Below are 23,285 nucleotides of genomic sequence, written 5' to 3'. Positions count from 1 at the left end.
AAAACAGGGTGACAGAAATGTGAATGGAAAGAAGACAGCAGAGAAAAGAAATGTTATTTATAGAGGTAGAAGCAACAGAACTTGACAAATATTTAGACCAAGGTGGAATAGAGAAAAGAATCAAGGATGATTCCAAAGTTTTAACCATGAGTGACAAGAGGTTGGTGATAACCTTTACAAAATCAGGAAAATTTGGAAAAGTTTAGAGCTACAGTTCTTAACTATTTTTGTGCCATGGAAATCTTAGTCTATGTGATCAATAAATCCCTTTTCAGAATAATATAACTTTTGCCAATTATGTAGTATAATTTTAAACATTTAGTTTTCCAAAACTTTGAGTTCCAAATTCTTTCCTCCTTCCTCTTCCCTCCCCTAACCCTCAGCTGGGAAGCAATTTGATCTAGGTTATTCATGTGTGAGCATAAAAAACATATTTCCACATTGTTCATGCTGTGGAAGATGATTCATATAAGACAAAGCAAAAGCAAAAAATAAACAAAAAACACGGTGAAGAAAATGAAGTGAAAAACAGTATAATCTGCATTCAGACTTCCCATCAGTTCTTTCTCCGGAGGTGGATAGCATTTTTTGACATGAGTTCTTTTTTGTCTTGGATCACTGTATTGCTGGAAATAGTTAAGCATTCATAGTTGATCATTGTAAAATAATTGCTGTTAACTATATACAATGTTCTCCTGGTTCAGAATAATTTTTAAATGCATAAAATACTTAGGATTGCCATGGAAGTCAAAGGTCTGAAATCGATATAATTTTTTTTCCTGATCCCAGTTGGAACCCATGGTTTAGAAAAGCTGCTAAGAGGGCAGCTGGGTAGCTCAGTGGATTGAGAGTCAGGACTAGAGACGAGAAGTCTTAGGTTCAAATCTGGCCTCAGACACTTCCCACTTTTTCACTTACCACTCTTCTGCCTTGGAGCCAGAATTGACTCCAAGATGGAAGGTAAGGGTTAAAAAAAAAAAAAAAGAAGAGCTGCTAACAGGATATTTTATTGGAAATATCTAACAAGCTCTTAAAAATGGAGAACTGAAGCCAAGGAGCCAGTTAAGGCTAGATATTCAAGTGTGGGAGTCATCTGAGAGGAAGTTTGGCATAATATTTAAAAAGCTAGACTTAAGAATACAAATATATAGGTTCAATACCTAGTTGTGTGATCTGGAAAAGTCATTTAACTTACCTTTCTAATTTTTTCATAGGAATATCATGAAATACTTTGTCAAATATTTTTCTGAAATTGAGATATACATTATGATATTCCCCTAGTAATGCTGTTTAAAAGGGAAATGAAGATGGTCTGATATGACTTGTCCTTTAAATGAATCTATTTCAGTTTGAAGAGATTATTGCTTCTTTTCCCATGTGTTTATAAAGTATTCCTATAATAACTTACTACAATTTTATTAGGAATTCAAATTGAGCTCACTAGCCTAGGTGTTTCAAGGTTTATTTTTGGAAAGTGGGAGCATATTTGTCTCTCCTCAATTCTATGAACCTCTCTCATTACCTTTTAATTTTGCAAAGATCACTTTGTCATCACTTCCTCAAATTCTTTCAGTATTCTAGAATGCAACTAACTGATCAGGGTATAGTGACTTTAACTTATTAAGGGCTTATGCTGGGATTCAGTTCCCTGTTAACAACTTTTGTTCCAATTTTCCCAGGCTGAAGAAGGTGACTTACTAAAAGTCTATTTCATGTTACATTGTATGTGTAAAGTCCATTTCCGTCATAGTTTCTGACCATAAGGTAGCTAATTTTCTATTTCTCATAAGAAAAAGCAAATGGCAATTTCAACTTTATAATACAAACCGTGATTCCATGGTACTATCATTAGAATGCCCCCGTCCTGAATATTCTTGATCTGACTTGCTGTAATCTCTGTCTCGGGGGGATCGCTCCTGTTCTTCATACCTAAGAAATTCAATAAAAAAGCAAGAATTACAAGATGGAAAGTAATGAGGTATTACATATTAATTTCTGAGAATCCTACTAGTTAATATTATATAATCAAATCACTTTTGATAACATCTAGAAGACCACTGTGGAACGGGTCCAACCATATCACTCTCCCTATTCAATAAACTACAGTGGCTCCCTTTCATCTCCAGGATCAAATACAAAATCATCTTTTTGACACTTTAAGCCTTTGTAACCTAGCCCCATCTCCTACCTTTTCAATCTTCTTATACCTGCCTTCCGGGCACATAATGGCCTCTTGCTTGTTTTATGAACAAGGCACTCCAACTCTTGGTTTCAAGCATTTTTTTTCTAGTTGTTCCCCATAGGTGGAATAATTTCCTTCATCTTTGCCTTCTGGCTTCCTTTAGATTCCAATAAAATCCTATATGCACCAACAAGCTTTCTCAACCCTTCTTAATTCTAATGCTTTTCCTCTTTTAATTCTCTCTGATTTCTCCCACATTTGACTTATGTGTACATACCTGTTTGCTGTTCTCCCCAAGAGCTAGATTTGGTCTCATTTTGTTTCCCTAGCACTTCAGCACAGTGCCCGATACATAGTAGGTACTTAATAAATGCTCACTTATCGATGAACTGTTATTAAAAAATGTTGGCAGCTAACTCTGCTTAGGCTCACCCATCAAGCCTGGGTATAGTTTTTGACTCAAAAAATGAAGAGTTGGAAGGAATCTGAAGAGCCACCTAGCTCAACTCTCTTATTTTACAGATGAGACAAATGAGGTCCAAGAAGGTTAAATCACTTGTCCAAAGTCACATAAAGTATTCATAAGTCTTAGTGAATTACAATGATCAAGTTTTAGGCCCTGGTTGAAAATGCAGAGCTCAAGTTTTATACCTAGGAAGGCATGCTACCAATATTTGATTATTTATTTGTAACTAGTTGCCAGCACAAAAGTTTCAATGCCAGGTGAATTTTTCAACTTTCAAAATAAAAAAAAGGAAAAAGGAACAAGTTGCTGTAGTGGTTCCTTCTCTAATTTTCTTTGTCCAAATCCAACTCAACATAAACAAAATCATGACCTAATTTTAGTGTGGTTATCCAACTTATTAGCTTTAATTTAAATATTGTATTATGAAACTGTAATATAGTTCTTGGGGGAAAAAAAGGTTATTTAGGCACTCCTGTCAGCTTTGATCTTATACAACATAATAAACAGTATATGGTAACAACTCTAATGGGGAGACAACATGCAAACAAATTTAAACAAAGCAAGCTATATATCAGAAAAACAGAAAATAATTAACATAGGGAAAACACTAGAATTAAGATAATGGAGAAGGTTTCATGTAGAAAGGAGGATTTTAATTGGAACTTAAAAGAAAGCCAGCAAGGTCAGTAGTTGAAGCAGAGGAGGAAGAGGTTCTAGGTATGAGTATTAAGTCAATTTAGCTCCTTTACAGGAATTTAGTTATAGAATACCTGTGGGCTTGATTGGAAGATAGCTTCATATCTCAGTTGGTCCGAGAGCATGAGAACTGTAGCCAGTATACTGTGAAATTTGCAGTCATTTCTAATCTTTCTAGCTGTCCCCTCCAACCCCAAAATTCATTAATTTTATCAATTACATGCACCAATCAGAGTTTTTACTACATTTGAAACATAAAATTTATACCTATCTTCTGAAGAATTACTTCTCTGGGAAAGTCCTCTTCTTTCTTGACCAGAATTATGCTTTTTAAATAAAATGGGGGAAAAAAGCAAATCATATAAGGATTGTTTGAACAAACATTTATAGTCAATAGTACTGAATAAATGTTACCTAAAAATGACTATTATTTAACTAGGAGCATGTTTATTATTAAACTAAATCCTAGGCAATGAATTATGTTCAGGTAAAAAGGGAATACTTTAGAAACACTTTGTAAATAAATGTATTTTCTCATGTTACTTACAACATGAGGCTTCTGTGCCCAAAGTTTGCACCTAAATGAAGACATTGAAAACTAAACTCCGCTGGGCTCAAAAGTCAATTTTGTTGAAGTCTGCCATTCATTCATTACATCTCTGTTCTTTCATTGAAAAGAAATTCCTACTCACTAAAACACAAAGTTAACTGTAAAAGACTAGAAAATTTATGAGCCAGAACAAATGTGGGACAGTTTTTTTTTAATCAGAAAACAGAAACTACATATAGAGACATGTGAACATGGATAAACAGAATCAGTAATATTCAAATGATGTTGCTGGCAAAAGGATTCTATATCACAATTATATAACATATCAAACACATGCATAGCTTTAGAATGTAGCCTACAAAGATATTATCACTTTTGCAATTTTCCTGAAAGAAAAAATTGAGACATAGTTGAGTCTCTTAACAACTTCCCAATAAGAAATTATTCTAAGAACATTTACAAACATCAAACTACATAAAACTATCTTTTTTGGTTTATTAAACCTACAACTTTCATGCAGATATTTTAGCTCTTAAAATCAGGATAAAAATTGATAGACGCAGGAAATCTATTTTATGTAAAAGAGTTAAAAGGAAATTTTAAAAACCCTGTGTCAACTAAATGTTCAAGTGCCATACAGTCTTTCGTCAAATTCACTCTATCAGGTTCTTGGAGGAAAAGATGTTTATTACACAACTGGCTTATGTACTTATCCACATGTATGACTTATTTTATGGTATATAAATGCATTAAAAATATTTTATTGATTAGTGATAGCTCCTTTTCTAATTTTATATTTTCTGGCAAATAGCAGGAACAAATCAATAGATTTGCTGATATGGTCTTAGACACAGCATTAAAGAACGTAATAATTAAAATAATAATAATAATCTTATCTTTGCATAGTAAACATTTATATACACATACACACACATATGTAGAGATCACTGTACATATTTGTATGGATAAATTTCACAATCTAAGATACATAATTATGTATTCTGAATGATATACACTTTAAATTTTATGCATGGTTTAAAAGCCAAAGTTAACATATATAAAAAAAATCAAATTATCAGCCTAACATTTTAGACATATATGTCTATAAAGCAAAGCATGATCATACATCTGAACACTGTAGATGAAATATTTTTTTAAAAATCTAATAAGATCTAATAAGGCTCTATTAAGACTGGTAAATCACACTAATGACCAAGATATGGGGTACAAAAGAATGCTTCATGCCTCTAGTAGCTTGGTTACTAATTCAGTTTGACAAATATTTATTGGGTACCTAATATGTAACAGGCAATGGGAAAACAAAGACAAAACTAAAGCTGTCCTTTCCCCTAAGGAACTTAGTGGATACTACAAGTGGACACACAAAGAAAAATAATATGGAGAGCCTATCCTTGATCAAACAAACATTTATTAAGAGTCTACTATGTTCCAAGCCCTATGTGAAGTTCTGAGATACAAAAATGAAAATAATGATCATCTGTCAAGAGCTTACAGTTTAATTTGGGGATATTCTGTCTAGAAAAGGGTAAGAATGTAGGACACAATGAGACAAATAAGAGATTTAATCACAGTATTCTAGAAAGACTTAAGGAAAGAGCAATTACTTTTAGTCAAGGGAATTAGTAAGGGCAATAAAGCTAACTAAACATGAATAAGTTTTAACTACCTCCCAAACTTGCTAAGGAGACATGATATGAACACAGCCTCTATAGATACTTGACAATGAACAAATGAATATTTGCTTCAGAGAACTATCTGCTTTTCTTCTCAAGATCTCATTTTCAAGTTCAATTCTAATTCCATTTGATAGAAAGTTTCAGTATGTAAGAAAGAAATTTAGTTAAGCAGCCTCTTATTTGTATTAGCTTAAGAATTCCTTTGGTTTGATACCTTATAATTATGTGATTTTTCTTAATATAGTCTCAGACAAAAATATGTGTAAGTAATCAGATTAAGAATGTAGTCCCAGAATTACCTGAGTTATAATCTTAAGTGTATGTTATTATATTAATCATGAGTTACTATGTTAATCCTAGGTGTGTGAATCCATTTTATAATGTACTTTATGTCAAACTTATTTCATGTAAGAGACTATAGGGACCAGAAGGTCATCCAAAGGTCACGGAAGAGGGGAGCCCTAGAGGCCAGGAGACCTGAAGGCCAGAGACCTCAAAAGGCAAGAGTTCTGGAGGTTGAGGATTCAGGGATTTCCTATAACTTATGTCAAGAAAGACCCCTGCAAGTTCCTCTTTTTGCCTTTAAAAACCTGTCAATTTCAAGAATCAGTCTCAGATTTAACAGGGAAATCTGCAGAACTCTGGCTTGTTTGCTTTGCCCACCAAAATCAGACTTTGCTCAGACAATATTTTGCCCAGTTTTTTATTTCTTTCAAATGAGGTACTTAATGTCTTTCATTGCCCCTTAACTTCCTTGCAACAGCAGGCAGAAGCTAAGACTTATGAAACCATGAACTGGGAGACCTTCTCAATGATCATATCATTTGATGCAGATTCAGGAGACCTCAGAGGCTTAATCTAGTCCAACTTCCTCATTTTATCTCTGAAGAAACTAAAGCCTAGGAAGACCAGGTGACCTGCCAATGTAATAGCAGCAACAACAAAAGGGATCAAACCTGGACTGCGGGGGAGCCAGATGCATCTTGTACCCCAGTCAGCTGCCTCTTTCCAAGAATACACAGTAAGAAAATGTTTCAAGAGAGGGGTGCACTTTCATTAAGCTTTTAAATGCTGTTAAGAGTTTTCATAAAATTAAAAGATTGTTTTAATATTTTACAATTATAAATATTCCAAAAGTCTCCTTCCCTTTCCCTAATTCTTGATGAACAACTATGATACTAAAAAATATTTACTTCATTCAATCCTATGTTTAAATGGTGCTTATCTCTTTAATCTGCCTAATGGAAACTTAAAAATACTTACTTTGATGTGAGCCACACTACTTTTCATTTTCTATTCTTGACTTCTGTTTCTGGCAGTCTCAGTACACTAACTGCTCCAAATTGGCATAAAGAATCCAATGATTTCCTCGTTAGTCAGTTTTTCCCTCTTGATTGGAGAAATTTCATCTATAACACACACAAATCAAAAGCCCATTTTTAGTAACACTAGTGAAAAATGTGTTTTAAATAGCACAAACTGTCTTTTTTCAACACAGGAGAGACCTGATACTTTGTTACAAGATAATACAAACGATAACCTAGAAAGTTCAATTTATGCAACAATAAAATGAAAATGAAAATCTACATGCAGTTTCATATGCACTGCATAATAAATGTTAACTGACAAAGATAAAAATAATTGAAAAGATGATTCTCCTTTTTTGTTCCTTCTAGAAGAACATGAGAAACAAAGAAACAGCGGGAAACAAGGCAGAAACTACAGGCACAGAAGTGACTGCAAGAATGATCAAGAAAGTTGGGCAGCCCTGGGCAGAACGAATTCTAGGAAGATTTTAAGTCTAGTGGCAATTCCTCATCAAAATCTAAAGAAGTTGAACAAGAAGGACTTTAACACTAAAATTTCTTTATCTGATAATCTTGGGGAAAAAATCTTCCTGTTAGCTTTACTACTTTAAATTTCTTATTTAAAGTATGACATTAACATACGAATTATAATATCATTACAAACCTGATCAAGTGAAAGTGAATTAAGGATTCAACTGTTTGATAAGGATTCCATAAAAATATAAAGACAAATACCCAAACCTTTCTACTCTCAAGCAGAATAGTGATGGCTTGAAAAAATAAGTGGATCCCATTTAACTGTATAGAAATATAAAAACAAATGCTAGCAGTGGAAGTAATATAGGACTTCAATCAGAGGCACAGGTTAGCCATGACTGGGTCTCATACTCCCTCCTCCCTGACCTGGGCAGGCATTTATTTAATTTAAAGAGATTCTATTTCTTCATCTGAAAATGAAAAGGTTGATGTGCAGGACCTTCAAATCCTGCCTAATAATTACTATGTCATTTAATCTCCCTCAGTTTCCCCTCAAGCATAAAATACAAAATCCTTTGTTTAGTTTTTAGCATGCTCCCTCTCCAGCTTCTGGGCACTATGTAATGCAGTGATATTTGCTTATTGGCTGTTCCTCAAACACGACTCTCCATCTTCCAATTCAAGGCATTTTTGCTGACTGCCTCCTGCTTCTGAAATGCTTTCTCTCCTCATTTCTATCCCCTGGCTTTCTGGTTTCCTTCTCACTAAAATTCTACCTACTACAAGAAGCTCCCCTTATTCCTCTTCATTCTAGTGGTTTTACTGTAGATTATTTCCAATTTTTCCTGAATATAACTTACATATAGTTGTTTGCATGTTATCTCCCTGTTAGATGATGAATTCCTTGAGAGCAGAGATGGTCTCTTACCTTTCTTTATAATGTTAGTACTTATTAGCATAGTGCCTGGTATATAGTTGGCACTTAAATGTTTACTGATTGAATAAAATGTATGAATACTTAAAATTATAAATTGCCTAGACTAACAGAGGAGGAAATAGAATATTTAAATAAACCTATTTAAGAAAAAGAAATTGAACAGGCTATAGAAGAACTGCCTAAGAAAAAAAGCAAGAACTATATGGATTTACCAGTGAATCTGACCAAATACTGAAAGATCTAATTCCAATATTAAATAAGTTATTTAGAATAATTGGTAAAGAAAGAGTCCTGCCAGACTCCTATTATGAAACAATATATTGCTGATACCTAAACTAGAAAGAATAAAATTATAGGCCAATCTCACTAATGAATATAGATGTTAAAATTCTAAATAAAATATTAACCAGGAGATTACAACAATTATCACAAAGATTATACATTAGGACCAAACAGTATTTATACCAGGGATGCAGGGATGGTTTAATACAGTGATTCCCAAAGTGGGCGCTACTGCCCCCTGGTGGGTGCTGCAGTGATCCAGGGAGGTGGTGATGGCTACAGGTGCATTTATCTTTCCTATTAAAGGCTATTAAATTTTTTTAAAAAATTAATTTCCAGGGGGCTAAGTAATATTTTTTCTCGAAAGGGGGCAATAGGCCAAAAACGGTTGGGAACTACTGGTTTAATATAAGAAATGCTATCAACCTAATTGATTATATCAACAAAATACAAAAAACCAAAAATCATATGATTATATCTCAATAGATGCAGAAAATGTTTTTGACAAAATACAATACTCATATCAAAAACACTTGAAATAGGCATAAATGGATTTTTCCTTAAATTAATAAGTATATATTTTAAAACCATGAGCAAAAATTGTATGTAGTGAGTATAAGTCAGAGACCTTTCCTATAAGAGCAGGAGTAAAATAAGGATGCCCATTATCACCAATATTATTTAATATAGTACTAGAAAGGCCAGCAATAGCAATAAGAGAAGAAAAAGAAACTAATGGTGTCATTTCTGATAAACTGTAATAGGAAAGGAAAATTTATTAATAAAAAGGGGATAAAAAGCATTGTGAAATATAAAATGTATAATTTTAATACATTAAAGTGAAATTTTTGTACAACTAAAACTAATGTAGACAAGATTAGAAGGAAAGCAATAAGTGGGGGAAATTTTTTTGAGACAAGTTTTTCAGGTACAGGTCTCATATCTAAAATATATTGGGAACTTAGTCAAATATGTAAGAATATGAGCAGTTCTCCAATTAATAAATGGTTGAAAGATATGAACAGTTAAGTTTTTGGATGATGAAATCAAAAGCTGTATATAATATGAAAAATGGCTCTAAATCAATAAATGATTAGAGAAATGCAAATCAAAACAACTCTGAGATATCTCACACCTATAGGATTGGCTACAATGATAAAAGGGTAAATTGACAAATGTTGGAGGGAATGTGGAAAAATAGACAATAATACACTGTTGGTGGATCCGTGAACTGACCCAAACATTTTAGAGAGCAATCTGGAATTATACTCAAAAGAATTATAAAACAGAATTTGCCTTTTGACCCAATAATACCATTATTGGGTTTATTTCCTAAGATATCCAAGGAAAAAGGAAAAGAAACTATATGTTCTAAATTATTTATAGTAGCTCTTTTTGTGGTGTAAAGAACTGGAAACTGAAAGGATGTCCATCAACTGGGGAATGGCTGGACAAGTTATGATATATGATTGTAAGAGAATACTATTGTACCAAATGAAATGATAAGCATGATAATCATCACAAAAAAAAAAAACCAACAAAAACCTGGAAAGACTTATATGAAGTGATACAAAGTAAAGTGAACAGAACCAGGAGAAAGTTGTATATAGTAACAACAATAATGTAGGATGATCCACTGTGAATGACTTTATTTTCAATAAGGCAAGGATACATGAAAACTCCAAGAGACTCATGACAAAAAAGGGCATCCATCACCACAGGAACAGTCAGAATTGTGGGGAAAGTTTGGCACAGAAAGGAGATTTTTGGAATGTTGCAAAAAAGCTTGAAGAGGAGAAGTGACAATTGGAAGGAGCAAGAGAAGCTTCTGGGAAATAGAACTGGGAGGAGGAACTTCATCTTGGAACTCAGTGCTGGACGGAGGACCTTCCTGACATCAGGATTCAACATCTGGATACCTGGGGTTTTCCCTATCTTTCCCTTGGTGCCTAGAAGACCAGAAAGTGTTCCAGTTTTTCCTGAATAACACCAGAGGCTAATTAGACATCTACATCAGCTAGAGGGGTCTTTGACCCCCGAAGGCTTGCTGAACCAGCCTGAAGATATTCTATCCATCTCTGTGAGAACTGAGAAAGACCTTTGCTACCTACTCTGTAGATTAGATAAGATGACAGAGGAAGGAGGAAAGAGCATTTTTTTGGCCAAAGCCTTTGGCTTGGCCTAAGCAAAAAGGACCCTGCACCTTATAGTATCTGAATAGGGTTTCCTACCCGACTCTCTACACCCATCCTTGAGCCTGTGTTATAATAAAGCACCCTGTTAAGATATCCAGATAGGTTTCTTTGAGAATACCTGATTAGTGTTAAGGGTGTGAGGGAAAATTTGGGGGAAATAACTCTATTAAGCTTCAGTTAAGCCAAACCCTGAAGCTATCTGCCATTGTTGCTCCCCTCTACAGGGACTATATACAGAAAGGATTTTCTGGGGGACGGGGGAGCATTTCGCCAAGCCCTGACAAAACGTCAACAACAAACCCCATAGAAGTCTTTCATCTGTACATGGGTTCTAATCCATCCCTGTATCAATATCATCACAGGGATAATCCCTTTGAAGCCCTCAGGGTTAAGGTGGAGAGTAACCCAGATAAGATAGGTTTAAAACACACACAAGTTTATCAAACAAACACATCTTTGGGGTTCTCTCCATCAACCATTTTAACAGAATGCATCTTGAAACATAACATCCTTCACTTTATTTCCTTTACGAATTTTTCTCTAGTGTAAGCAATATATGTCTTGTTTTACAACATGATGAACATGGAAATATGCATATAATATATGTACAACTATATCATACTACCTACCTTCTTGAAGAGGGGTAGAGGAACACAAGGAAAAAAATAAGACAGATTTTTGGACATAACTAATGTGAGAATTTGTTCTTCTTCAATAAGCATATTTATTATAACCTATTACATATTTATGACAAATTTATATTGTTACATATCAAATGTATACAAAATAAATGCTAAATCAAAAAAAATAAAGTGGAAATAGTGATAGCACTTATCACAAGTTTTGTGAGTATCAAATGAAAAATTATATGTAAAGATCAAAATATATTGGATGATAACACATGTACAAATTATATGATATTATCTGCCATCTTGGGCATATGGGAGAAGATGGACTATAAAATGTCAGAAAATGACTATTAAAAATTGTATTAAAAAACTATCAACATGTAAAGAATATATATGTAAAAAGAGCTATGTAAACCTTAAAGTTCTATGTGTTAGCTATCATTATGATTATTACCCTAACCTCCTATTTTTCAATAGCACATAACTTAGAATAAATACATAGTAGAATATTAAGTTTAGATTCTTTGAACTTAGTTATCAAGATGCTTTTGAAGTCATAAAATATATCAAAATCTATCCATTAAAGTGAAGTTTACAATTTTTTTTAATATTTCTAGCTTAATAGCTAGAGAAATATGCCCTAAGGTATACTCATAAAATAGTTAATTAAAATCATATAAGTTACACTCATAAATTTAGGTTTCCATATAACCATTTATGTAATATTTAGAGGTGTTTGCTTCCAAAGGAAGTAAATAAAATAATCTAGCATCTTCCTTATCTTTCATTTGTGGCGAGTGAGTCTAATTTAGAAGAGATATAAAATGAAGGTTTTGTTAAATACTATTATTATTTTTGTCTTAATTGTTAGCCTGATATTAAGAGAAATGAGAGGATTTAAAGATTTTTTTAAGATTCCTTTTACATATCAGAATCAAATGATCATAGATGTAGATGCCAAAGTTAAGTCCCAGTGATTATTAATTAGATGCAACTCCCTTGACTTACAGTAATGGAATTATATTTCTGTCCTTTATAATACCATGAAGCCAACACTGAGAGCAATTATTATTCTCATACTGCTATAGTTAAAAGTAGCCAGCATATAGAACTTTTGATAAAAGGCTCATGTGAGAATTGGTTCTTTGATCAGTTGCCTTTATTTAAAAAGAGGTTTTCAATCTTAACTACTAACATCAAGACTTGTCTAGATGCTACCGCTACAGATGTCCTGTTATACGAAACTAAGTTTCAAGTGAGCCTTGAAACATTTTCCTATATATGTAGTACAAAGGCTTGGGGAGTTACATCTGGATCAAAAATCCTTTACCTGGAATCTGTAAATCTATTAAAAAAATTAATTTCAAATTAAATAGTTTTGTTTCTATCCCATTTTCTCTTTATTTCATTTTATTTTATGCATTTAAAAACATTGTGTGAAGAGGAACACAGGCTTCACTATCCTGCCAAAAAAAGTTTTGAGCCCATGTTCTAAAGGCTTTTGAAATTTAAACCTACTATAGATATAACAATCTCATCTGGGCCCTACTGAATCTCAAAGAGAAAGTCAGGATCAATAATGAAATCCTAGGGGGCAGCTGGGTAGCTCAGTGGATTGAGAGACAGGCCTAGAGACGGAAGGTTCTAGGTTCAAATCTGGCCTCAGACACTTCCCAGTTGTGTGACCCTGGGCAAGTCACTTGACCCCCATTGCCTACCCTTACCACTCTTCTGCCTTGGAGCCAATGCACAGTATTGACTCCAAGACGGAAGGTAAGGGCTTAAAAAAATAAATAAATAATGAAATCCTAGATTACATGACATAAAAGGAAAATGACAAATGCTAGAGAAGATGTGTAAAAATAGTTACTAATGTACTGCTATTGGAGTTGTGAACTATTCCAACCATTCTGGAGAACAATTTGGAACTATGCCCAAAGGGCTATAAAACTGTAATACCTATTTGTAATATCTTCTGATCCTATAATGCCACTACTGGGTCTGTATCCCAAAGAGATCATAAAAAAGGGGAAAGGACCTTCTTGTACAAAACTATAGCAGCAAATTTTGTGGTGGCCAAGAATAAGGGATGTCCATTAATTGGGAATGGCCAAACAAGTTGTGGTATATGACTGTGATAGAATACTGTTGTGCTATAAGAAATGATGAGCAATACAGTTTCAGAAAAACCTGAGGAGACTGATGAACTCATGCAAAGTGAAGAGAGCAGAACCAGGAAAACACTGTATACAATAATAGCAATATTGTAACTATGATCGACTGTGAAAGATCCTTCCAGAAATAAACAGGGAAGATAACTGACCAAAAAGAAAGTCTAGATACCAAAATATTTATAGCATCACTATTCCTGGTAGAAACTTTTATCCTAGGCTGGGGGGAAAACTGGAAAGAAAATAGGTATCTTTTTGCAGAATGAGGAAACATGGGTAGATAAAAGGATGTGGAATATGAATAGAATTTCCAGATTTGGGAACATGGCCAATTTTAGTGTTTGATATGATCAGATCTGTGCTTGTCAATTCATTACTTATTGTTAAAAGCATTTATTTGGTGCCTTTGTGTCTATCACATTTAAGTAACAAAAGACAAAACTAAAAAACATGTAAGACTCAGATCCTGTCTTTGAGGAATTTACAAAATTATTATAGTATATCAAGAGACCATTTTTTCCAGCTCCCTTTGAAGTCCAGAATAATTCCATGCATGTAGGGACAAGAGAAAACATTTCAGGTTGCAAAGATCCTTTGAGTAGAATAGTCTAAGTACATTACATTCAATCACACATTTCTAGATAAATGCTATCTATTATAAAACCGATTGATAGTTATCTAGCAAAAGTTCAACCCATATGAATGAAATGATAGATGACATAAAAAAAAAGGGGGGGGGGAGAATAGCATAATGGACAAGAGAAGTATCGAATGAAACAGAGATTAAATGAGGTACAAATTGAAAATAGAGTCTGCAGGCTTAGGGAATTCCAGCAGCCATTTACAATCCAATAAAGTAGCCCTTAAAGCAGCACTGGCTAAGTATTGGCAGGTGTGTGGAGCTGGGATGGGGTGAGCTGCTCCATTCCCCCTCTTCCCAGCTCAGGAGGACATTTTTTGTGCCCCTCCCCTCTGTCCCACTGCCCAAAGCAAACACTGCCTCCCTACACTATATATGGTAACATAGGGGGCTCACAGGCAGCTTGAAGTTGCAGTTCGGGCACAGGAACTAGAAAATATTTGACAATGCTGCCTTAAAGGCAAAGGTAATCTCCAATTTAAGTGAGTGAGTGAAGAAGAAATAGTCTTTCATCTAATGATCACCAGTATGCAAAATTTCAGGTTTATAGTTGGAGGGGAAAAAAAACCCATTCATCATATACAACAGTATGATGATAAGTAATTTTGTCTTATTGCCCACATCGTCTACAAAGGTTAAATCACTTTCAAAATGCCCTGTTAAATGACAAAGGGGTCACTACACCAAACTTGTTATTCTGTCTTTCAGAGACTCCTGTATAATTTCAACATATGTATGAGATACCTTATTGGAGGAGAACCTTTAATATGGTATTTTGCTTTAGCAAATCAAATGCCTTTTATAGACAGTAAGTAGATTAAGATTGTGTATTCTCTACATCTTTTGCTAAATTTTATGACAGTACATAAAATGTGGTCTAGGATAGTACATAAAATGTTGGTGAATTTCTCATTACTTATCAAAGGAGATATTAAAGTATACCAAACAAAAGTACTGCCACTGATCAGGAGATCCAATAGTGAAACCAAATTGAAGGCAATGATCTATGGATAGTAAAACTTCTCCAGATGTCTCTATTTATGCATGGTTATGTGCTAATTACATAAACTCCCCAAAACTTTGGAATGTCCTAAGTAAAATTTATAATTATTCTAACGATCTCAGTATTAACTGTCTACATAGGAAAAACAAAACAGATGAAGAATGCCTATCATCCAGACTGTGGAATCCACAACTTAGTCCCAGAGCATGTTGTATGTATGTATCTTAGACTGACACTGAAAATGAACAATGAGTCAGACCAAGAATTTAAACAGAAAAAAAATTCCATTAAGAAATTATGAAATTATTTTTTTTTACCCCAAACTCCCTAGAACAAAAATCCATCTGTTTAATAAAAATATTATTCTGATCCAAATAATAAAGCACTATAGTTTCTAAAATTTGAAGTTAAAGTACACACAAGGGTCAATACAACAGCATGTAGGAAGAGACTTTAATACAATATAAACAATTAATAAAGAAAACTAGCTTTAAAAGTGTAATTCAATGCTGTAGGATCAAAGGAGACAATATAAAATCTATTAATACTCTAAAGTGTTATATTTTCTTTTGTTATTTATCTTCAGTCTTGACTATTTTCCCAAATGAAGCTTTGAAATATTTTTTCCTTTTCATTTATATCAAATCATGTTATATATGATATTTTCCCCCTCCTCATCTGTGTCATTTCTTACCTTTTTATCTCTCCACTAAGTTATTTGTTGGGCTATCAGTAAACAATCTGAATACATACTTATGTCTCCAAATTTAAGTGTCAAAGTGACAAGACTGTCAAAATATTGTTCTAGGAGTTCCACTAAAACAATGAATATAGCAGTAGTATTATACAAAATTATGCAGGTCTCTGGGGAAATTCCGATAGTTCAATATGTGTTGTCTGGTACTTGGAATAACTGGAAATTCCTGAGATAAGAGTAATTTATATAAAATTTATAGCTCTCTCTGCTCTTCTTAGAATTACTATGTAGGTTTTATGATAATACATAAATAGTATGACTTATCACAAATAATCAACTCAGCAAAACTATGCCTGCACTTTCCAACAATATTTTAAAGTAACCACAGAAGGACCAGTTCAAGATTGGGGTTGAGAAGGAATTTTCTAACCTTAGTATGAGGATTTAAATATGATACCAGCAACACACCCTGTTTACTTTTTAAAGATCAACTAAAGTGAAGCTCAACACCAGTTGGCTAACCATTTGATGATGACTTTTTGAACACAGTCACTAACCATGAAAAATATAAAAAGGTACTCAGTTCTGTGTCATTTCCAGAAATTAACAAAAATGAGAAATTCAGAGTGAAATAAGGAGAACCAAAAGAATATCCAATGACTTCAATGACATAAATTTAAACATCACTAGAAGGAAACTAAAGTATAAGTAACACAAAATCCAATGCTGGTTTTGGAAGATAGATAATGAAAATGTCAGATATGGTCACCATATTAGTTGGTTTTCTCTTTTAAAATGGAAAACGATATAAAGTGGGTGAATTTCTTCCCTTAAAAATGGCAATGATAAAATATAAAAGGCATCAATAAAACATTATTTTTTCAAAATTAATTTTTAAAACAGATCAACATAATTGAAGCTTATGTAGCAACATTTGTTGTCAAGGATGAAGAGGTAATGTCATCAAGAACAGATAAGCCCTTCTAATCAAATTAACATATATTTTGACAATTATATGACTTTGAAGAAGAGGCAGGAATATAAAATGATGGTGAAAAATATATTGGAGAATAAACAATAAGAGTAAAAAATGAGAGCAGTTATATATGGAGTGCCCAAAAATCTGAGCACAGTTTTAAGCTTTGATAGTTTAAAACTGCACATAGACTCTGGAAACTTGTTGAACTTTGGGACATAGGTTCAAATAGCATCTCTAGAGATTACTCTGGATTTAACCTGAAGCCAATCTCTGAACCTCCATGGGCCTCACCTTACTCATCTAACAAAATAAAGGAGTTAGACTATATGGCTAGGGAAGTTTGTCCTATTTCCAGAATTATGATCCTCTTATTATAAACTGAAATTAATTCCAACATGGAAGTCATTCCTGAATCAGCATTCTGTGTACAATCAGACTATAATAGAATTAAAGATAAAATAGAATTAAGATAAAAATTATGATGGAGCTAGAAAAATAAAAAAGGAGAAAACAGTATCAAATGCAATAAGCAACCTGAACTATTTAAAAGGTTTCTAGTACTGAAAAAAGGTGATATGGGCAGATTAAAGGACACTCCACAAATCCTTCTGTCTGCTCAGAGCCACAGTCCTAGTTTAGGCCCCCTTCACTTTCCTCCCTGACTACTCCCAACAGGCTTTTCGCGGGGTTTCCCTCCCTAAAGTCTTTCACTCATCTGTCTCAGTGATTTTTCTAAATCATAGGTCTCTCCTACTCAGTGAGCTCCAGTGGCTCCCTATGATCTCCAGGATCAAATCTAAAGTCCTCTGGCATTTAAAGCTCTTTGTAATCTGGCTGGCCTCTTATTACCTGTCTAAGTCTTTTACCTTGGTTCTTGCCAAGGACTCTATGATGATAGCTGTACTGACTTCCATTTCACAGAAGATGACATTTCACCTATTTCTATGCCTTTGACCTGGCTGTCTCCCATAAGTTGCATGCTCTGTTCCCCTTCCTTCAACTTTTTAGTTTCCCAGGATTCCTTCAAGACTCAGTTCAACTGAATTATCTTTTCCTCAAAACCTTTCCTCTTTCCAAGGTTACCATATTCCCAGGCTCCCAACCCAAATGTCATCTTCAACTCTTCATTATTTCATCTCATGTATCCTGTCTATTGCTAAAGCCTATAGTTTTTATCTTCATAACATTTTTCCTGTGTGCCCTTTTCTCTCCTCTGACACAAACCAGGGCAGGCCCTCATCACCTCACACCTGGATTATTGCAGGGACCTTCTGGCTGGTCTGTCTGCCTCAAGTCTCTGTTCAGTTTATCCTCCACAAAATTATCTTCCTAAAAAAAAAACCAAACAACATGTCTGACCCTGTTGCATGCCCTTCATTCTCTCTATTCCCACTATTAACTCCAATGGCTTCTTATCACCTTCAGGGTCAAATATGAAATCCTCTCTGATGTTTATAGCTCATCATAACGCGTCCTCCCTCTTCCATCTTTTGGATCTTTTATACCTTCCACTTTCCCTGTCCATCTCATGCAGAGATGCAATGACCCTTGCCATTCTTCTTGATCTCCTTGCCATTCTTCAACAAGACACTCTATCTCCTAAATGATTGTAGGTCTTTCATTGGCTACTCCCCTTGCCTGGAATGCTTTCCCTCTTCATCTCTGCCTCTCGGGTTTCCCTGAAGTCCCAGATAAAGTCCTACCTTCTAGAAAGTTTTTTCCAGTCCCTTTTCACTTGCGTGCCTTCCCTCTGTTGATTATTTCCAATTTATTCTGTACATAGACTGAATCTCTTGAGGGCAGAAACTGGTTTTGCCTTTCTTTGTATCTCCAGTGCTTAGTATAGTGCCTGGGACATATCAGGCACATAATAAATGTTGACCACGTACTAATTATTTATTAAATTTTTGCAGGCCACTTTTTATGGTTTTCCCAGCAGCTAATGCCTGTGCATATCTTTCATATACTTAACTTATTTACATGTGTACATTTAGAATGCATAGTCTCTGAGGGTAGGACTATTTTTTTCTTAACCTTTCCTCATATCCCTTGCACTTATCACAGTACCTGGCATATAGTAGGTGCTTAATAAATGCTTGTATGATTGAATGAAAAAACAAGGTCCCACAATACCAAAAAAAATCCTTTAAAAGCACTTTATTCAGATAATATGTGAATTCCTTGCCAAGTAGAGTTATGGCCCCAATAGCAAAAATAGTCTAGAATATTTATTTGTTAGATATAAGGGAAAGAAGCAAAGAGAAATGGGAGTAAACCCAACTTAAAGAAAACTTGGTAAGAAATTTACCTAACCAAAATAGTATCTAGGACATTTAAGAAGCTAAATAGAGGAAAACAAAGAGATGAAAGATGGAAAAGAAATGGAAAGATTAAAAACAAAAAACCTCTTATACACTGGAAAAACTGAGGCCATTCACCAAAGCTCCCTCTCATCCTTTATTCTTGTTCTGCAAGCTCATGTCCCCTTTATCCTTAAAAAAACAAAAAACAAAAAACAAAACCCTTCACTTCATCCATCTATTCTTTGTTCCCTTATATGGCTAAAATCCAGTAGAAAGCTTTTTACTTATATGACCAACTCTTAGGGTTCCACTGCTGGATTTTCTTCCAAATGAGGCCCAGTAAATGTAGGTATTCCCTAAAGGTCTATGGTGGGCCATCTTCTCCATAGAAATTTTCTTAGAGACCTTATCAACTTCCATAGATTCAATTAACAATTATATATGCATATAATTCCTACCTCATTTTATTTAGCCCAAATCTCTTAGATATCTAAAACTGGATGTCCTATAGGGATCTCAAACTCAATCTTTCCCCCTAAACCTTCTCTTTTGAACTTCCCCATGAAGGTTCCCATCTTCCATCCATCCTCTCAGTCACTTGTGCTCAAGAGACATCACTCAATTTTAGCCTCAACTCTTTATGTATACTCACTACCCCTAACCAATCTATTGTTAATTCTTATTTCTACTTTCACGTCTCTCAGATATGATCCCTTCTATTCACTCACACAGCTAATACTCTGATTTAAGGTCTCATCAACTCATGCCTGGGCTACTGCAATCACTTTTAGCCTTCCTGTTTTAAGTCTTTCCTAATTTTGGTCTACACTTATTTGCCAAAGGCATTTTTCTTAAGCAAAGCTTTGAATAAGGTCAAAGCTTAATAAATGAAGCTGTAAGCCACAAGGCCCAACAGCCAGATAGGCAGAGTTTAGAAATGGCCCAGCTAGGCCAAGGAAGTCAGCCTAACTTACCCACGTGACAATACAGAGTGTAAGCCTTCTGTGGTCTCAGGAGATGCTTCTGCTCCCAGTTTGAGAGGGCAACCCCCTCCCACAGGAAGTTCACTAACTTACTTAAAGAGATAGTGTCTTTCATCACTTCCTGTGGTCCACCTCTAATTCAAATGGACAAATGGCAGTTTCTACATTGATTTGGACTGCCCAAAGGGCAGTCCCTTATTTTTGATTTGTTATTTATTGTCACATGTGGGTAACTCGTCTCCCCACCCCACTAAGGGAGGTTAGGATTACATCATTTCTATGCCTAGGATGGGTAGATTTTTGACTATTAATGGGCTCGAGCTAATTCCATTTACATACTAGCACACAGTAACTGTTTAATATACATTTTGATTCCAGTTCCAATTCTGACCTTATATTTAAACTATTCTCTACCTTTGAATCTGTCCCCTTACCCCATTTTCTCTCAATATCCCTTCCCCAAACTCCAACTCTGGGTTACCCTTAGCATCTATTTTCTCTATTATTATTCATGTGCTATTAATTATGCTGGAGAAGTCACATGACCAAATTGAAACCTCATCTGAACTGGGCCTTAATCCAGCAAGGTAATCCTTATGCCCTTCTCTAATAGATTATCTCAGAATTGCTCTTACAAATATTTTATCTCTTATATTTCCTCTTTTATCTTGAGAGGCAAAAGGCTGCTTTCTTATGTTATGAAGCCTATTCACCACAAACTCCCTCTTGTAGAGCTCAATCCTCCTTGAAATCCTCCCTCATTTGTTCTTCCTTTGCCAGGGTTTTTTAAAGTGGTCCTTTTACCAAAGCCATCCCCTCTACTGTATCTTAGGCCATATAACTTCCAGTTTTCCCTAGAACTTTGCTAATGCAATCATGCTCATTGCAATCATGCAATGTTTCCTACTATAATGGCTTATACTTTGCTACCATCAAACACACTAAATTATCTCTTACCCTTCAAAAACCTTCATTTGACTCTTTCATGCACTCAAACTACTATCCTCTTGCTTTTCACTTTTATGAGCTATAAAAAGGCTTTCTATGAGTTCATCACTTCCACTCTTTCATCATTCACCTAACTCTTCCAGTCTGGCTTCCAAACTCATCACTTGACTGGGACTAATTGTTTTCTCCAATTACCAAGCCTGATGACTTTTTCTCACTTATCTCTGTTAACACTGTACACCAATAACTTGCCCTCTTCCTGAATAAGCTCAGTCTCCTTTACTTGATCATCACTCACACATTCTAACCCAGTATGAATGTAACTCCAAGGTTCTGTCCTGAGCCCTTCTCTTTTTCATGACCACATTAACTCACTTGATGACTTTTCTGCAGATGACTCCCAGAGAAGCATGTATATGTCCAGGTCTAACCTCTCTTCTGAGTATCAATTTCCTTTCACCAACTGCTAATTAGACATCCTCACCTGGATGTATTCCCACCTGGAAGCATTTAAAACCCAAAGTATCTAAAATAGAACTCACTATCTTTACCCACAAAACCTCTACCTAATTCCTTTGGGGTTTTTTTGAGGCCACAAATAGCTATCCTTCCAAACATCCAAGTTCACAACCTCAGTCATTCCTGGTATTCTTTCTCCCTCAGGTACATAAGTAGTTGCATCTCTTGAATTTGTCCTTCTTAATACTCACGAGGTCAAACATCCTAGATGAAACTCTCATCAACTCTTTGTCTTGTTCCTCCTTCCTTAAATAATGAATAAAAAGTGTTTGTCCGAGCCCCCAATTACAAGACAACTTCCATGAGGGCAGGGGCCCTGTTCCTAGAACCCTGTATTCAGTCCTTCTTAGTAAAGAGAGGAAAATTCGGTGAAAGGGGAGAGGAGAGGGGAGTAGATGAGGGGAAGGGCAGCAGAGTGGGGGAGAGGAGAGAGAAGAAAAAGAGTGGGGACGGGGAGAGAATAGAGGATGCGAGGGGTTGAGGAGAAAGGGAAGAGTGAAGAGAAAAACAGGAGGAAAGACGAGGAAAAGGGGGAGAAGGGGGTCCGGAGAGGAAGGTAAAGGAGAGAGGAAAAGAGTAAAGACAAGAGAGGGAAAGAAGGTGGAAAGAAGAGAGGGAGATGGGAGTGAGAGGAAAGAGGGAAATGAGGAAAGACAGAAGGTAAGTATTGAGGAAGAAGGAAGAGGAGAGGGGGAAAGGTAAGGGAGAGGAGGAAGAGGAGAGCGAAAAAGGAAAAGTGATGAGGGCAGAAAGGGAGAGGAGGAGATGGCCAGGGTAAAACGAGAGAAGAAAGAGCGGTGAAGGGGGAAAGCGGAGGAGGCGGGGTGGGACTGCGGCAAGACGAGAGAAAAGTGGAAATACACAGGGAGGAGAGGAGAGGGGGAAATGAGGAGTGGGAGTACAGGGCAAAGGTGAAAAGAGAATAGACTAGGAGAAACCTAATTATTTCCTATATGCCAGGAACTGAGCTGTGCACTGAGTAGGCAGTAAGAAATGTTGGTGAACGCTGAAGAGGGGTCGAGGCGCACTTCTAACTCCCTGAGCCCCATGATACCCCCTCCTCGTAGGGGCAGGTCAACGCCAGCTGGAGCCCACGGTACGGAGAGGTTCAGTCTGGACCTCGGGCGGCCCGAATAAGTGTGGGAGCGTCCCAGGCAAGCGGCGGAGGCAGATACCCGCCCCACACGTCAAGGAGCCGAGACTCTGCCGTGACCGCCGCTGAACCACCAAGCAGGCACGGTCGGAACTCGCTCTCCCTTCTTCCCAAGTCCCTACGACCCACCAACTTCACGCCCATTCTGCTCCTCCATCCCTCGCTAACGCGTTCAGTAAATACCTGGAGCTCCACTGCGCCGCCATAATACTCGAGTACGCAACTTCCGCTTCCCCTGGCCCTCCTGCTCTACCTCGAGGGTAAGGCTGGGTAGGTTTGTAAAGAGGAAGTGAGTAGTAGTTAATTTCAAAACCTAAATATTGAGCAGCAGTCGGTATTTTCAAAATTGGACTTTTAATTTTTTCCTGTTTTAAAATACTCCAATATCTTCACACCAAATCTCGAGAAACAGGAACTTCCCAAACCACCAAACTTAGAAACACCAAAATGGGGGGCGAGGGAAAGTGCTCA

At 35.7% G+C, this 23,285-nt stretch overlaps 1 protein-coding gene across 1 annotated transcript in view; it reads right to left on the bottom strand.

Moving 5' to 3' along the window:
- CWC22 (CWC22 spliceosome associated protein homolog) overlaps positions 1-23,035 on the bottom strand; it is an 83,397-nt gene extending 60,362 nt beyond the window's left edge. The window contains exons 1-4 of the mRNA XM_044669739.1: positions 22,998-23,035; positions 6,855-7,000; positions 3,612-3,670; positions 1,828-1,929 (exon numbers count right to left, since the gene is read on the bottom strand). Coding sequence (XP_044525674.1) covers positions 1,828-1,929; positions 3,612-3,670; positions 6,855-6,881 — 188 coding nt within the window. The 5' untranslated portion in view covers positions 6,882-7,000; positions 22,998-23,035. The remainder of the gene's footprint in view (positions 1-1,827; positions 1,930-3,611; positions 3,671-6,854; positions 7,001-22,997) is intronic.
- Positions 23,036-23,285: the final 250 nt, after the last annotated feature.

Source organism: Gracilinanus agilis, chromosome 3 (genome assembly GCF_016433145.1).
Source record: "Gracilinanus agilis isolate LMUSP501 chromosome 3, AgileGrace, whole genome shotgun sequence".
NCBI lineage: Eukaryota > Metazoa > Chordata > Mammalia > Didelphimorphia > Didelphidae > Gracilinanus > Gracilinanus agilis.
Note: the sequence above shows the minus strand (reverse complement) of the source record. Positions and strands in the feature narration are given on the sequence as shown.